Source organism: Egretta garzetta, unplaced genomic scaffold, assembly GCF_000687185.1.
Source record: "Egretta garzetta isolate BGI_Z169 unplaced genomic scaffold, ASM68718v1 scaffold47, whole genome shotgun sequence".
Lineage (NCBI taxonomy): Eukaryota > Metazoa > Chordata > Aves > Pelecaniformes > Ardeidae > Egretta > Egretta garzetta.
In genome coordinates, this window is record NW_009260179.1 from 368342 (window position 1) to 384783 (window position 16442).

Genomic DNA, 16442 nt, shown 5'->3' on the forward strand with positions numbered 1-16442 from the left:
ACGATTTCGTTTTCGTTGTTGTGGAGAGTGGCCTCTTCCTTGTATGAGTAAGAGGCTTATCGCACTGAAACGTGGACCGGGGTGCAGAAGTTTCCTCATTCGCTGCAGACGCGGTGATGGTTTTGTCTTCACTCTCTTCGCTCTAAAGCGCGGGCGATACTCGTAAATGTAAACTCAGGCTCAAGTGGGTCTTAACCAAGAGCACGTATAGTTTACTGTAAAATACTGCTTGGCATTATGTTTCTCATCAATTTGGTTGAGGAGTAAGGTACTTCTTAGAAAGAAAATGATAACCATTGCCTCCAAAGCATATACGCTTATTTTGTGTTGTATGTAATTGCTAATTAACATTACAAGCTGTACGCAGTGGGGTTTGCCTAGGACATGCATACATAGTGGCGTAAAATTTAGTCATCTGTAAAATGCTATGGCAATACCCTACAGTATTTGCATGCCAAGTGTCTCTAATATAAATCGATGAAGTTTAAAGCTGGTCCTGTGAAATGTAGGGGAAAGACCCTGTAGCTGTCAGGTGATGTTTTAGCCTTATTAAAAAAACCTGTCCCTGTGGGGTACAACGTAACCCCGCAGTAGGATTTGACAGATATATGGGTGATTCTGTTAAACTTGGTATTTTAATATCTGATTTGCAACTGCCTTCAAGGATCTGGACCCCTAATAGGGCTGGGATTTCACTAGGCCATGTAGACGGCAGGGTTTGAAGTTGCATTTCCTTTATTGTGCAGATACATAATCGACCATTAGAACTCGGTCATTTTTGAAGAAACCAATAGCTCAGCAATGCTTTCATAAGGCTGGTTTTGTTGTTTTCAATGTGCTGTGAAGCGATTTAAAAATGAAATAGTAAATGTGTGCAGAGTCATTCATATATATTAAATCAGTAGGCATAAACCTTTAATTGTCCTGAAGGATCCTGATGAGATGGCATTCATTTTTTTGTTTCATTTTTGATAGCTGTTATGTTTTGTCACAGCCTGAGTGTCATAATCAATGTCTGTTGCTTTATACTCAGATAAGGTTCCCCTTAGTTTTAGATAGCAAACAGCCACTTAACTTTATCTTTTTGTAAGGCAGCTTTTCTGTCTGCTCTGAAAAAATCCATTAATTGCTCCAAAGTGCATCACTGCTACTCTGGTGGGGAAAAAAATATATTTCCAATTGTTTTTTTTTCTTTTAAAATTTAAGATAGAACATAAAAATCTGAAAGGCCAGAGAAATTGTTCTTACTATCTGCATTGCCTCTTGCTCTTCAGCTCCCCTCTGTGCGCACCCCCCTCTTCCCCAGTTCCACTGTACTTCTGAAACATTAGTTAGTACTTTAATCTTTCACTAAAATGCTGTAAAAATGGCTTTTGACAACGTGACCTCCTCCTTTTCTAGAAAAACCGTGTGGCAGTTGCTTTTCAGGGGGAGTGGTGTAGGAAGGAAGGAGACATTGATAACTTCCCTCTTACATTTTTACTTTCGTTTCTGTTGCCTGATGTTTGTGGGTTGTGCATGTCGTGTGCGTGTTTTATGCCACTTCAAGTGCTGTGAGATGCTGTATCGCAGCGCTTGTGAAGGCCGCTAAATCAGCGGCTGCCTCCGTGCCTTTTGGAGAGTCGCGTCAGCCCAAACAGCTTTGAGTTTTGCCATTCGTCTCGGTAGGAGCAAAGTAGAGCTCTTGTGCAGATGATGTAATCTGGATTGCTGCACCAGGGTGGTTTGAAGGTCCAAACTCGCATGTGCATCGGCCTAACATCGTTATTTAAGTTCCAGATTCACAGATCCACTTGGAAAAGTCTTTCACTGTTCAAGTTGTGCAAGACAGAATAGTCTGCGTTGTGCCTTTCTCGGGGTCACAGAAAGACGAGTGGTTATAACTAAAGGAAATCAAGTTTTTCAGTGTGTCACTGAATTATGTTTAAAATCCCATAGGATAAGCATTAACTGTCTTTTCTGTGAGCTAAATACCAAGTTTGTCTTTGGTAATTGAGAATAAACTTTGAACCTTTTATAGGTCACATAAATAAAGCAATACCCATTTCCTTAAGGTCTTGCCAACATTTTGCAGTGCTGCATTTTTTCTGGACTTGTGTCATGCATCATAGTCAGTCGTATTAATCACGGTGGCTCAAAGAGACTGGATGCAGTAAGTTCGTAATAACGCGCTGTCGGCCTGTAGAAAACTGGGAGTATGAGTATAGTTTCCAGCCCCCAGGGTGGACACCCATTTCCAGATTGTGGAAGCCATTTGTGTCCTTCAATTTGCAAACCTCCTTGTGAAAGAAGTGTCACAGATTTTGCCGTTGTACTTGTACAGTTCAATTTTAAACATTAAGTCAAGCTCTAACAAGAGTAAGATTGTCTTGTTATCTCAGGCTCTGTTTGAGCAAATTACGTTTCCTAGGCCAAAGTCCTTATTTATGGTCTATTTTTGCAGAGCTTTATACCATCAAGTAGTCTAACTGAAGTTTTCTCGACTGATTTCCAAAACATCAGTGGAGGTGTGCCCTTTCCAGAAGCGCACCTAGCTTAGCAAAAATGTGAAACACAGCTAATGAATCATATTCCAACGACGGCTGAGGTGGAGTTTTGATCTATGAGCCACCGTTACACCTCTTCAAAGAGCCACAGTTGTCAGATCTTGACTCCTCATGCAATGTGAGAGGTGGGAATAAAGCAGTTAAGTTATGGGCAATTTCTCAGGGTAAAAACAGGCAAATACGGAGTAATTCTATTTAGGAAAGGATCTAGGGAGCTTTTCAGGGAGCTACTTTGCTTCGTGACCCTTTCTCGTAAAAAGCAAATTGTCTTCAAACATGTCTGACTGGGAACATAGATCTCCAAGAGACGTGCCAGGGATTTCAGTGAAATGCTTTTCACAGTTGCCACCCACTAATGTAAAACAAGCCGTTTTCTATGCGAGATCCGTAGCTGAATGCTGTATGGAGAGGTAGTGGGTAGTGGCAAAGGGAAGGCTATTTCAGTGCTGGATAGTCATAGTATGTACTTGGTGGAGTAGTAACGTGTGGTACTGAGGTGCGCCTTCCGTGGGCACTTTTAGGTGGTATCTGAGAAGGCTCCCCTGTGTGGAGCTGCTCCTTTCTGTGTTGATCTGCAATACAGTCGAGCTATGGTGTCTGTAAGATCTGTGCTTTTGTTTCCTGGTTTTTAGATGTTCAAAAGTATCTTTAGTATTAAAAATTGACCTGAAGAGTAAATAAGACGTCACATAGGAAGTGAGGTATGTGGACAATTATTTTAATCTTGCTGTTTTTATTCTGCTTCCATAATTGCATAGTCAAACGTTTATGCAACTGTTGAACTCTGTGATAAAATACAAACACAAGGCCACACCCAGGTACCTGCCATAGATGGCCTGCAATCTCCAGCGTGCTGTGGTCTTGTAAACACCATAGCCCTTCCAAGTGAAGAGGTTTTAAACAACCTTGATATTTGAAAAACAACTTTAAATTGATTCAAACATCAGTTCTCAGGAACAGGAGAAATGTGGGTTTGAGCAGTGTATGATTGTCCTTATGCAGAAGTGAGAACACTGGTTCATTTTCCATTTTTGAAGCTCAAGAATTGATGCAAGGATTTTTAATCAAATTAAAACAGCTTGCCAATAAGTATCATTACTCAGTAAATAAAAGGCGTGTGTTGCAGTGGAAACTTAGCAGTAATTCTTACAAGAGCTAGAACCTATTTGGTTCTTTGGTTTTTGTTTGTTTGGGGTTTTTTTAAATTAAATTTAACTTTAAGGTGTTGTAGCACTTCTCTGTACTGTATGAGCTTCAGAAAGTAAAACTGGCCAGTTCCTTATCAGTGTCTTGGAGCCTGTTTAACTTCATCACACTTCTCTTAGAGAACGTGTTTGTAAAAAAGTAAACACCAATTGCAAACAGTAGAGAAACACGGTTTAGTTGTTTCAGTAGATTTTTGTTTCTCTTTGTGCATTTAATAGCATTTGGGGCTTGATGCAGAAGTTACTGAAGTCCGTATGAGCTCTTACCCTTATTCCCGTATTCTTGATCGCACTCTTACAAGTGTTTGCCTTCACTGCATTTTCGAAGTCCCAAAACTTGAAAGATGCATGGGCAAAACACTTGCAGGGGTTTTAAAATACTTAGTGCATTTTAAGCTGATGCCAGTTATTTTCTTTTTAATTTCAGGCATTTAATGTCTGCTTTGAACAGCACAAATGATTATGCAGTGTTGAAAATAAAAAATTTAACTCTTTACTGATGATAGGAGAGGTAGTAGGTACTTTTATGGCTACCTGAGCCTTATACGTGAAGATCAGACACCGCCTCTGAAACAGTGTTTTCTCCATTTCATTGCTGCGTATAACACTTTCTCTGAACGCTTCCAAACTACAAACATTACGTCCCAAGGGAGTGCTGTGAAATAAGAAGACATTTCTATTTTACAAATGGAGAGACCAATGCAGCAAGGTCACGTGCAAGGTTGATAACAGTGTGGGGAATGAAAAAGTGATTGAAATTCCTACTGCAGTCTTCTAGCCTTCAGTTACGCTCCTCCTGTTCTCCTTTAATTATGTTACTTGACAAAATTAAGGGGTGGAGGACAAGAGAAGGGATTAATCTATTTACTGTCTGCCTAGACTCATAAGTATTATTTGGAAATAAATATGTGGACTATATCCTTTTAACTCATAAAGAAATTTTTGTCCCTTTGGAGTTGCTCAAGCTGATGTTAAATGCAGTATTAACTTCTAATCTGTGCTGTTTGAAAGTATTTAGTAGCTCATTCACTTTAACACTACATTTATACGGTAGTTGTGTCTGCCTCTGTGGCTCTGAGGCAGTTAGATCTTTATTATAGGTTATGGCAGTTGCCAGGAAAAAAAAAAAGGCAAAACAAAACAAAACTCTCCTCCCCAACCCTTAACCTGTGAATGCTGAATCTCTTAACACTCCTGATGCCCTGAACACCAAAAGCTGTAATATTACATTGTGTTTGTGGGGGTAGTAGTATGAAAAAAAACCAAACCCCTATGTGTAGATAAGTCTAACATGGAGCTGATTAATTTGGAGTGGGGTATGAAATCTGAAACACTTCTAGTATAAGGAAAGTAATTTCTCCTATAAATTGGAACCTGTCTTAAGAGCATAGTTCAGGCAAGTCCTCTGCTAAGGTGGACTTGATTCTCCGTGGCTTTTGCAGCTGTGCCTGTGTGTGAGGAGGAGAATTGCCTGGTTTATCCCCAACTATTTATTCCCTTTTTCTGTTGTCAGTTGCTACTGCAGGACCAAAGGTAGAAGGAGAAGCACGGGATAGTCTTGATACACTGCAATAATTTACCACTTTTTCAGAAGGAGAAGCACAGGATAGAGTCTTGATACACTGCAATAATTTACCACTTTTTTGATTTTGAAAGTGAGTTCCTGCAAAGGCTTCTTGTGTCAGTTTAAAGAGGAAGATGTCCCAAGTCATTTTCTGCTAGTTCTGTAGTGTCTTCCAGGCTGTTTAATTCCCTCTCTCATGTGGTGGACATGAAAATGGGGAGCAATTTGCAGATTTGTTTGAAACTTTTCTTCCCTTTCATATAAAGTTTTACAATTTTGTAATGATCTCTGCACTGGATTCTTGCATTTCTTAGTTCAGCATCCAGTTTTTTAACCTGAATCTAATTATAAAATGTAGGTGTTTAATTTTCCAGTAATGTGAAGCCATGGTTTTCTACTTTGTTTTATTAGCTTAATAACATACCTGAATTACAGAGTCATAGTCCTCCCTTTTTCCGTGTCAGGGCAATTGTTCTGTGGGCCAGCAGCCTGGTAATGCTGTCGCCTGAGCCTGGGATAAAAGCTTCTGCAGGGAGGCTGCCCTCCCACTGGGACGTTATGGGGGAGATTTCTGTCCTATGTATAACGTTTTTAATACAGTAACTAGAAAACTGCCTAAACCCCTTTTCCGGCCCTTGTTTTAGAGAGAAGGCACTTGTGATGCATGCTTATTCACACTTAAATGCATACTGGTTAATTAGCTTATTTTGTTCCCAGTGTTTGATGCGTTACATCTGGTGTGGAATGGGATTTATCCCTTTTGCGTGCTGTGGAGTAGTGGTTTGCCAGGACTTTACAGTTCTGTACGTGTAGAGAGTGAGCTGCTCAAAACGCTGTTGTGTTCCAGGAAGCAGTTGCTACGCTAGGGCTTATTCATAATTTTAAATATAAAAATGCCTAAGTACTTGTTTTGGTGGTACTAGGATCACTAGCTGATCAAAAATGGTTTGATGTGTGATCAACTGGTGCAAAAAGATACCTTGTTCAAGAGTGATACAGCTATCAAGAGAGGTATTCTAATATTTACTGTCAACTTTGAGGTACTGAACAGATAAAGCTGTATCTTCCCAAGTTATTGGCCTAAGTAAGACTGGTTTGGCTTAGATTGATATTTTTCTGGGTTTGCATCAATTTAAGTTGGTAATGTAGAAATTTGTTATTTTTCACTTGAAATAATTGGCCTGTTCAGTGACTTCATCCATGTTTAAAGCTGTTATAAAATAATTCTTCCAAATCACTGTTTTCCTTCAGACAAGTCCTAAGATGCCCTTTCTGTGCTTTGCAGAGTTGTCAGTAGTCTGCTACGAAAGGCACTGATCTGCATTTGAGATACAAAAACCTTTTTAAATGCACTTCTTTAATACTCCTACTTCATTGTGTCTGTAGTGATGTTAATGCATTTTTGTATTTTCCTGACATACCAAAAAATAACGATTTTTTAATACCTTGTCTCAGAGAACTTTACTTCTCACAGGTGCAAAATTTTACTTTCTTATTTGTGTGGGCTGCCACCACTAAAACCTCAAGCTTCTTTAACATTAAAGAAACCCACATTGACATCTAAGCATTTTGAAAAATAAATATGAATCTTGCCTAATACTGTTGTTTACTTACGCTTACACTGTGCTTGCTTTTCAGGAGCTTGAAGAAATCCGCAAATGTGGAATGAAAAACTTCCGTAATATCCAGGTTGATGAAGCTAATTTATTGACCTGGCAAGGGCTTATTGTTCCTGTGAGTATAGACTGCTCCTTATTCTAATGAGCTTTAAAATAAAACGAGGATTATTTGTATCCCGTAAATCCACAGTTTAGTAGTGCTGCTGGTGACTGTTAGATAATATTCGCACCCTGACAAGAATCTCTTTTATTACTATAAAACCTGGCTTTCAGAGTTGTGGGTTTGTGCCGAAGCCAGTCATTTATAAATGCAGCTAAGTTTGTGTGGATTGTACTGCAGCATCTTAAATGTACTCTGGGCGGTGAAGTGTGGTCCTGGATTTAATTCTTGTCTCTCTCCAGACATCTTGTGTAACTTGGGCCAATAGTGTAATCTTCCCGTCTCGTTTTATTTGAGTGTTTTCTGTGTTTCATTTTATCAAAGTCTGATAGGTGTTTTGTATAACTAGTGTGAGGAAAAATCCATAGGTAATTGAAAGGTGTTCTAGGCTTCTCTGATCAATACCTAACTGTAGGCCTGGTCCCACACACGGCTGCAGCTGGCGAGGGCTGCAGACTTGGTGATGGCGCTGGGCTGCTTGGGAGAGGTGTTGGGAGGGGAAGTAGATGAAATTTGTAGTTTATTGCACAAAACTAAAAGTGCAAAATCTACGTTATCATAGGAAAAAGCCTGAGGTATGAAATGTTTTGTTTACTCCTTAACAAATTTCTTTTTTTAAATCAAGTAGATTTGTTTGTAGGATAAAATTGAGTACTGGCAAAAGTTTGATGCAAGGAAAAGGTTTGGATTTTCCAAAGTGAGCTCTTTAAAAGAAAATCTCTTTATTTAGGCAATAATTATGCCAAAAAAAATCCCAATCCACTTTAATTTTTTAAAAGCACTACAATCTTTGAAGAGAATGTTTAATAGAAGTAGATAACCACTGAATTAGGCAAATAGACAGGGATTTGTTAATAAGGAGAAAGCAAGAAATCTAGTGTGTTGAATTCCTTGGTTGAAAGTCACTTGGATTTCCACCTCCTTTATTTGCCACTGCCAGAGCTCATCCTCTCTTTGTTACATGAGCTGCTTTTAAGTCTGCAGGAGTAGAGGCTCTGCCACGAGGGCATCAGTTTTGCTTTTCCTTGGGTGCTGCCTAAAAGGTCCCCTGACCGGTGTAAATCTGGTTTTATTATGAGGTTTTGAAACATCTCTCTAGCAGTGCCTCTGCTTTGTTAGTTGGGGACCACTCCCAAATTGAGATCGCACGGGCTGAGATAATGGCAAGGCTTTTGCACTTTAAATACTGTAGAATACATTTAGTTTACTGTTTACTTATATTCCTGCAAGTAATACCTTTGAGTGGCTGAGGCTACTCTCGCAAATAAAGCAAGTTTAATTTGATATTAAAATTTGACAGAGCTGAGACATGATATGCTTTAATAAGCCGCTCCGATACCTGTGGTTCATGTGCAAGTTTACTGCTCTGATAATACTTAGAAGCAGTAGAAAGTTGGTAAACGTGACTAATAAAGCAAAACACCAAAATACTTGTTTACTCCTGTTAAAATTGGCCATATGTGGCCTACAGCATCTGTTTTTAACGGTTTCTGCTGACCGGGGGATGAGCTTAGTGCTTGTTTTGCAAAGGTTCCCAACATCACAAGTGTTTAAACACTGGTGTGGTGAACTGTGCTTCATACCTGCCTTGGGGTTTAAATGCGCCCTGTAACGGGAAGGAGCCGTACGTTCCCTACTGGTGCAGCTAAGGGGGGATTTTGTCAGGGAATTATGCTCCCTGTAATAATGAATAGAGTGATGTGTTGTATGTGTTCAAAGAGTAGTATGGTTTATTATTTGGAGGATATGCCTTGGAAGAGGCTTTAGTCTTAGCATAATTTTTGTAGCTATTGCAATGCTGGAGTTAATGGCTTAAAACTGTAACATACGAGCCGGCTGCAAGTTTAATTTTTTTCTCTGAGTTTTTGCTTTTGAAGTTTTCCGTGCTGTTTCCATTTTAGAAAATGTTCTTGCTTAGGGTATGAAGGCATATTAGTGGTACTTTAGAAGGACTAACCAGTTACTGATGATTAACTCCTTAACTAGGCATTATTTTGGTCAGCTTCTTAATGAAGGTGTGAGAGACAGAGGTTCGTGTTTGTAACAGTGTTCATAAAGAACTACAGTGAAAGGTACTGCTCTGAAAGCTTTTGTTGTATGTAACGTATTTTGCTCTTTGGAACAACTGTTAAGTTTTTAAGAGCGTTTGCTCAATTGAAAAGCAAATGAAGAGAGCTTGTCAACTTTTCCTGTTCTAAATTGTAGAATAAGGCGGTTTATGTACTGTGTGTTGACAAGGTTTGCTATTTGTTTGATTTCAACATCAAAACGAGCCTACCTACCCCAGGCTCCCTGTTCCTGTAAGAGGTGCTGTTGATGTACCGTGAATTTCATTTCACTTTATCAAGGCTGCTTGCTATGGACAAACCTGTGCAGAGTAAAAATTCTGCAGGTGAAAGGGAGTTGTATTTGTCGCTTGTGTTTCAGTATGTGTAATTCTGCTTCTCTCCCATGTCAGTGTCAAAATAAATATAACAAATAATTGGAGATTAATGGCTTGGATATTTTGTGTTTTGCCTATTTAAAACATGAGCAACCCTTTCCATACATTTTTGGTTTAATTTATTGGTGAGTTATAGTGAAGAACTGTTCTGAGTCAAGCAGAAAATGGACGGTTTTAAGCCAGGTCAGTTCCTGTATGATTTCACTGAGCAGCTTCACAAATTACAGCGAGTGGTGGAGGGAGGAACAAGTGAGCCGTGGGGGGAGAGGGCACTAACGGCTGAAGTTGTCACCACCACCAAAAGTTATTTGTTAAACTTCCAAAGCTTTTGGATCTCTTGGATAAAAAGTGATTTTTAAAGCCACTCTACCTCTTCCCTTGACTGCAGAAATTGTGCTGTATTTCTTAGGAACGCACAGCCAGACTTCTCCATATGGATGAAACTAAAATTAAATGTTTTCTGTTGAATAATATTTTAATAGAACACTCCCCACTCCCAAATAGTGGTAAACCTTTTTTAACTTCTGGAGTGGGTTTGACTGCAGGGAATGGTCTGGTTGCTAATGTGTGTGATAATACTCTACACCAACTAGAAGCTTTCCTCCTTCGGTTCTTGTTCCCAGCGTGTTGGAAGCGGCTTCGTGCCATAGTTACTGTTTTCAGTGCAGATTGGTATTTTCATAAGCTCTAAATGTAGCAGTGGTTTATTTTTTCTTCTGCCTTTCTTCTACAGTTAGTATCTGAAGCAGTGTCAATAGTCTCACAGATTTTCTAAATGAGATTCTGGGCATTGTTTTTTCTGTTCCAGCATGAGGAACTACTTTGCTTAGTTCACAGTTCTCTCATCATACTCCTTCAAAAGTGATCTGATAAGAGTGGGTGCTAAAACTGCATACAAATTCAGAATGTTCTCATCAGCAGACGCAGTGAATATCTATCTTTAGTACCAATGAATGCTCAGCAGATTTTTGTGTAGTCAGCACAAAAACGTTCTCGGAACGTATAGGGAAATCTGACAAATGAAATTGCTTTGCCGTTCCTACCACCGTGTTGTGAGACACATAAAATAACCAGGTTTAGAGAAACCAATTTTCCTTGTCAGGCTTCCTGTTTGTATCTTGGAAAGGGTTTTATATGTTTTTTGAAACACAAAGTTGGGAAGAAAACTTATTTATTAGATAGGACCTTGAGCTCGGAGTAAATGGAATTGGATGCTCGCTTACCGGTAGAAATGGTTTATATGTTTTTTGAAATACAAAGTTGGGAAGAAAACTATTTATTAGATAGGACCTTGAGCTCGGAGTGAATGGAATTGGATGCTCGCTTACCGGTAGAAATGTCAGCCAACTTCAGAACAATGGTAATCTGCTTTTCCCAGGGTGAATACAAATGTTGTAGAGGTTGTGTTGCCTCTCTCTTACCAAATAGGTGTTGATGGGTTCTGACACGCAGACATGGCAGCATGGGCTGGAAGAAGGTGCCTTTAAAAGAGGTCATTTGATAGCTCAAAGTCTGGAGCGTGCTTTTTCTTAATTGTAACCATTAGAATACGCCAGATTCTTGACATTCTGCCTTCTCATTGCAGGACAATCCTCCGTATGACAAAGGAGCCTTCAGAATCGAAATCAACTTCCCAGCAGAATATCCATTCAAACCTCCTAAGATTACGTTTAAAACAAAGATCTATCACCCTAACATCGATGAAAAGGGGCAGGTTTGTCTGCCAGTAATTAGTGCTGAAAACTGGAAGCCAGCAACCAAAACTGACCAAGGTAGGACTCCAAGTGGAGAAAGAACTGGGTATCGAGAAACTTCATACTGTGTTTAAATTTAAAGCTAACAGTGTTTCAGCTGGTCACTGCTCTTACGGTATACTCACTGTCGTAAGGCTTGTGTCATGAATCGCGTGCTGTGAGCACAGTATGCAACTCTTTTGGAATCTCATTTTGTTATTGGAACGTAAGGCAGTGACGCTGACGCGTGGCACGTCCACCTCCAGGAAACCACAAAACTCTTTGTGACTGGAGAGTTCGTTATGGTAGTGTCCTCGGCGTACTTACACATCCTGGTGGTGGTTTGTGTGGGGTTTTTTTAAACAGTGACTTTATAATCCAGAGGAGTTCGGCACATTCCTGGATGTTTGAAGGAAAGGGTCTAAAACCTCAAGGCTTTGTATATTTTATAATCTCTGCTATGTGGTTCAGTGATTTGAACATATGGTTTGAAAAATCTGGGGAGTCATAAACAAAACATGAAATCATAACACAAATTAACAATTAACTCTTAAAAGATCACGGCTGTGAGGCTTACTGTGCAGAGCGTCTTTGGGTAAGAATTTAAATGTTTTAAGGAAAAAAGTTTCATCAGGTTCTGTGGCAGACTGAGTGTGATTCAAGTAGGTTTCTTATGTTGTTGCTTTCATTAGTTGCTGGGGTGAGAATTTCATGTTTTCTGGCAGGTAAACATCAGTTTGATGTTAAGCATTTATTATTGTACGTATAAAAAGAGCAAAAATCCTTTAAAAAACACGCAGCTTTTGCATAATAGTAATTCAAGTGAGTAGCAGTTTAATCCAGCGCGAGAGAGACTCAGCGATACTGAAGTATCTTACTGCATAGGAGAAACCTCCCCTCGTCCAGCCTGCTCAGTAAGGTTGTTTTCACTCAAACGGTGTTCCTGGCAGTAAACAATGCTGTACGTAAGATTTCTTTTTGCTGCGTACTTCTGTATGCTAATAAAACCAGTTACTGTTTGCATGATCTTGCCCCAAAGACAAAGTAGGAAAATTCCTCTAGTTGTTTCGGAAAAGATCAAGCAGTTGAATGTTGGGGAGAGTGGAGGTGGCAGCAAAAAGAACCTGTTAAACTCAAATAGGTCAGCAAAGATCTTACCCTTTTGTTGTTGATTTATCCCAGATTATACAGGAGAGGGATGCCTGGGAGAGATGAAATGGAAGCCGTATGTAGAAGGTTTCTGTTAACACTGTAGCAGTTGTCTTTATCTTACTGGCCTTCTCTAGTTAAGTAAAGGAACGACATGTCTCTACCTAGCTTGAAATGCAAGCTGGCGTTGGTTGGGACTATTGGAGCAATCGTTTGCATGCAGGGAATAGTCAGTGTCTCCCTCAGAAGTAGCAATTCCCTTTTTATCTGAGAGAGCAAATAAAAACTACACTAAAATCAGAATTTGGAACAAACCCTGGGTACCAAAATAGTGCAAATCTCTCAAATTTCTGCTGGTTTGTGGTCTTCCATTTCTCTTTCAACTCTTTCTTCAAGAAATCATTTCAGTGTCAGCATCTGTTTTTACTACGTCATTCTATGAACCTACAACGACGACATCAAGCTCTGCTTCAGTGTCTATCCCTTTTTCTCCAGAACTCCTCTGCACCGGAAAATAAACTTCAGTCTGTTTGCTTTCTGGGCCTTTCTCAAGGAAGTAATGCAGCATTATTAGGACAGCATCAAAGTGATTGGTTTTGATCAGTCAGGTGTCAAGAAAGCGGAGGGATTAGGTTCATTATAAATCACTAACTCACCTGTCATGTACTAAACGTGTCTTACTGCTGTACTTTTTATTAATTTATGCTCCATATTAAAACAGACTGTTGTGACAGTGTAGTTTTAAAATGCTTTGGATATTGAGGCAACTCCTGTTCTGCCAAACCAGATTTTTTTTCTGGCTTGAGTGTTAAATGACCTTAAAAACACAGTAACGCTTTGTGGTGTTTCACTGAGTGAAGGGGATTGTCTCCTGCAGTATCGATGCTCGTTTCGGGAGCAGTCGTTAATACGATGATAGTTCTTCTAAGTCCAGGACTGGTGAGTTACTGTGAGGTCAGCTAGCGTCAGTCCTGCGTTCCGTGGGTAGTTTGTTGCCATTTAAACTCTGACTTGTGGTGAGCAATGTTCCTGTTCAGCAATATAGTGACAGGCGGACTTCTCTGGATTTTGAGTGTTTGTTTTGAGGCCCGTTCCCCATCCCTGTCAGGTAAGGGTGGGAGAGAGTATGAGCACGAAAAGATTGGCGCTCAATGGAAATGTCAAGTACAGTTCCGTTATTTTACGACTGCTGTTCCCTTTGGACGTGGCAGGGGATGTTGCTCAAATGGCTCTAGTGGGTGCATGCGGCAGTTGGGAACACAGGGAAGAGCTGTCTGCTGTTCATGGGGGAAGGAAGTCACAGAAAAATAAAGCTGAAAAAACAGTTACAACTGCATTATTGTGACAAGTGTTAGGAAGAAATGTTCCCTGATGGCAATTCCTCCTTTACCCAATCCCTTTTCGATGAACTTGTCTGTGAAACTTGGTTTCTTCCTTAGCCATAGGAGAGCATTTCGACAGGATGCCAGTGACATGGGAAATAATTTGTAGTGCGTTTTGGTCTCTATTCAAGTTGATTTTGTTTACAAATACGATTTTCTGGTGTTTGTTCACGGTCATTGAACTACTAAATCTTGGCATATTGCTGTAGCTTATTCACGCTCTGCTTTTGAAAAGACCCTAGGTTTATGGGATGTATTTAAATGCAGTTAAGGCTCTTTTCTTACTGGGGAATTTTGCTTACATTTTGATTTTTAAAAATTAACCATCTTAGTCTCTGACGGTATTTATACTTCTTTTGACAGTAATCCAGTCCCTCATAGCACTGGTGAATGATCCACAGCCCGAGCATCCCCTTCGGGCTGACCTAGCTGAAGAATACTCTAAGGACCGTAAAAAATTCTGTAAGAACGCTGAAGAGTTTACAAAGAAATATGGTGAAAAGCGACCAGTGGACTAAAATCTGACACAATTGATGTCAGCAACATATGATAGAAGATCGGAGCAGTGCATTTGAGACACCCCGTAAAGCAGGACTCTCTGGAAAATTGACAAGTGCCACCTTTCGGTGTTAACTTGTGGCTGTTACTAACTTTCTACAGTTTTCTTAATCAAAAGTGGGCTAGGTAACCTGTAAAGAAAGGATTAAAATTTAAGATGTTCTAGTTCTGCTTTCTTTGTTTAAAAATCACTGCTTCAATATACTTTAAAGTATGCTGTTTTCTTTTTCTTGTCAGAATTTATCAAAAATATCTTAGACTTATATTCTGCCCTTAAATTGAAAAGGTTGTGGCTGTCATTTCTTATTTTTCCTCACAGTTCCCACTATCTTGAGTTCATTTAATTCTTCATTGAATTTTATCCCACTCCCTACGCCCATGTCTTAGAAAAAGTATCCCAGTTCTGGCAGAAAATGATTGAGTGTTTGGCAGTTTTGTTTACTTTTCTTTTTAAATGTTGCACTGTGCTTTGTGGGACTTGTCGCAAGTTCCCCTTAACTTCAGTTTGTAACATAATAAACAAAAAACGAACCAACCCCACAAAACCAATTAGAAATAATGTCCAGGTCTTATGTAAATCTGGCTGATGTTACCACAAAATGTTTATTAAACGGGGAAACCCAAGTTTTTGTGTGCGTCATTGAATTACAATACGGCTTATGTCCTGCTTTTGGAAAACTTTGGAAAAAAAATTCCGTAGCAAAGGAGTAGTGGAATGTGATTACAAACTTCTTTCACTTCTGTTCGTAATAGCTGTGCAGAGTAGCCAGGGGAAACGTGCACAGAACGACATGGCAGCCAGTTTGGAAGAGTTCCAGAAATTGGGGACCAAGAGGTACCAAAGTGAGAAATTGCTTTGAGTTGAAAATCAGGATTTTGGAAATGTTAATTTTGAATTCCAAGTACTAAATCTGACAGCACTGCTAGAACATTTTTCCATTAGAATGTGTAAGAAACATCTGTGTTTCATGGGATGGCACTCATGCCACTTCCCAGCCCAACTGCTGTACAGTCCTTACCGAAAATGGTATGAGAAGAGGATTAAGCAATAACCTGTAATAGAGTATGCTTCGCTGCTACTGTTCCTGCGCTCTAAAACCACACAGGTTAGATGATGTAATGAGTACTTCAAGTATCATTCTGTCATTCTAACTCAATCAGGCAGAGCTGTTTTCCCGTTGCTCGGGGGCACGCCTACGCATGCTGCAGGAGGGCCTTGCTGTTCAGAATTGAGCATCCTTTACCGCGTCTCCGCTTTTCTCCTGACTGCCTGTCTTTTTTCCCCAGTCTTAAAGTGTGATCATAGCTCCACGGCCAAACTGCCATACAGTCAAACTGCCGGCTCTTCCCCGCCTGTCGAACTTGGGTATGTAACTGAGCAAACAGATGTCTCTCCAGAAGTCCCTAGCTGTCTGGGAGTACGTACCAGTCTGATGTGCAGGAAGCTGAATTAGAAAATCCCTCACGCCCAGATGGTTGTCTGGACTCCTAAATTCAGTTTTAACGCAGCCTCTGCCTTTGCAGCCTTTCAGAGCTAGTGTGGCAAGCGGTAGGTCTCTTTTTTGGTTTTAATGTCTTGTATATTTGCTATTTCTTCATTCATCCCTCTCATCCAGCTTTCATTTCCAATTTAGTGTGAACAATGACAGCCCAGTACCTCACCTCTGTTGAAAGTAAATTTTTTTATAAGTTAGGGAGCTAAGAAATTTTATGTTTAAGTGTTCTTAGACAGATTCTTTGGCAGGTAAATAAAGTTAAACCACATTCACCTTATTTACGGAAACTTGCATTTCCTAAGTGTTTTCAGGCTTGTGAGAGCACTGTCTATTACCAAATTTTCACATCTTTGTGTCTTCATTTGCAGAAAGTTGGTACTGATTTTGTTTCCTTCACGCTCACTCGGATTCATAATAAAATAATGCCAAATTATCTGTCAAACTGAAGTGTGTATAACTTCCGCATCACGTGAGTCGCTGTACCTTTTGATCATGTCTGTTGGCATGGAAACTTGCCATTCTCTAAATTTTAGTTGAAACTGTAGCACTAGTTTGCTGCCCTCGTCACTACGACACAGTACGCTTTC

General features: G+C 39.8%; 1 protein-coding gene across 1 annotated transcript; it reads left to right on the forward strand.

Annotated features, from left to right (window-relative positions):
- Positions 1 to 6953: 6953 nt before the first annotated feature.
- UBE2L3 (ubiquitin conjugating enzyme E2 L3) lies at positions 6954 to 15726 on the forward strand. Its single transcript, XM_035897195.1, has 3 exons — positions 6954 to 7049; positions 11123 to 11309; positions 14165 to 15726. The coding sequence occupies exons 1-3, from the start codon at positions 6981 to 6983 to the stop codon at positions 14317 to 14319; spliced, it is 411 nt and encodes a 136-aa protein (XP_035753088.1). The 5' UTR covers positions 6954 to 6980; the 3' UTR covers positions 14320 to 15726.
- Positions 15727 to 16442: the final 716 nt, after the last annotated feature.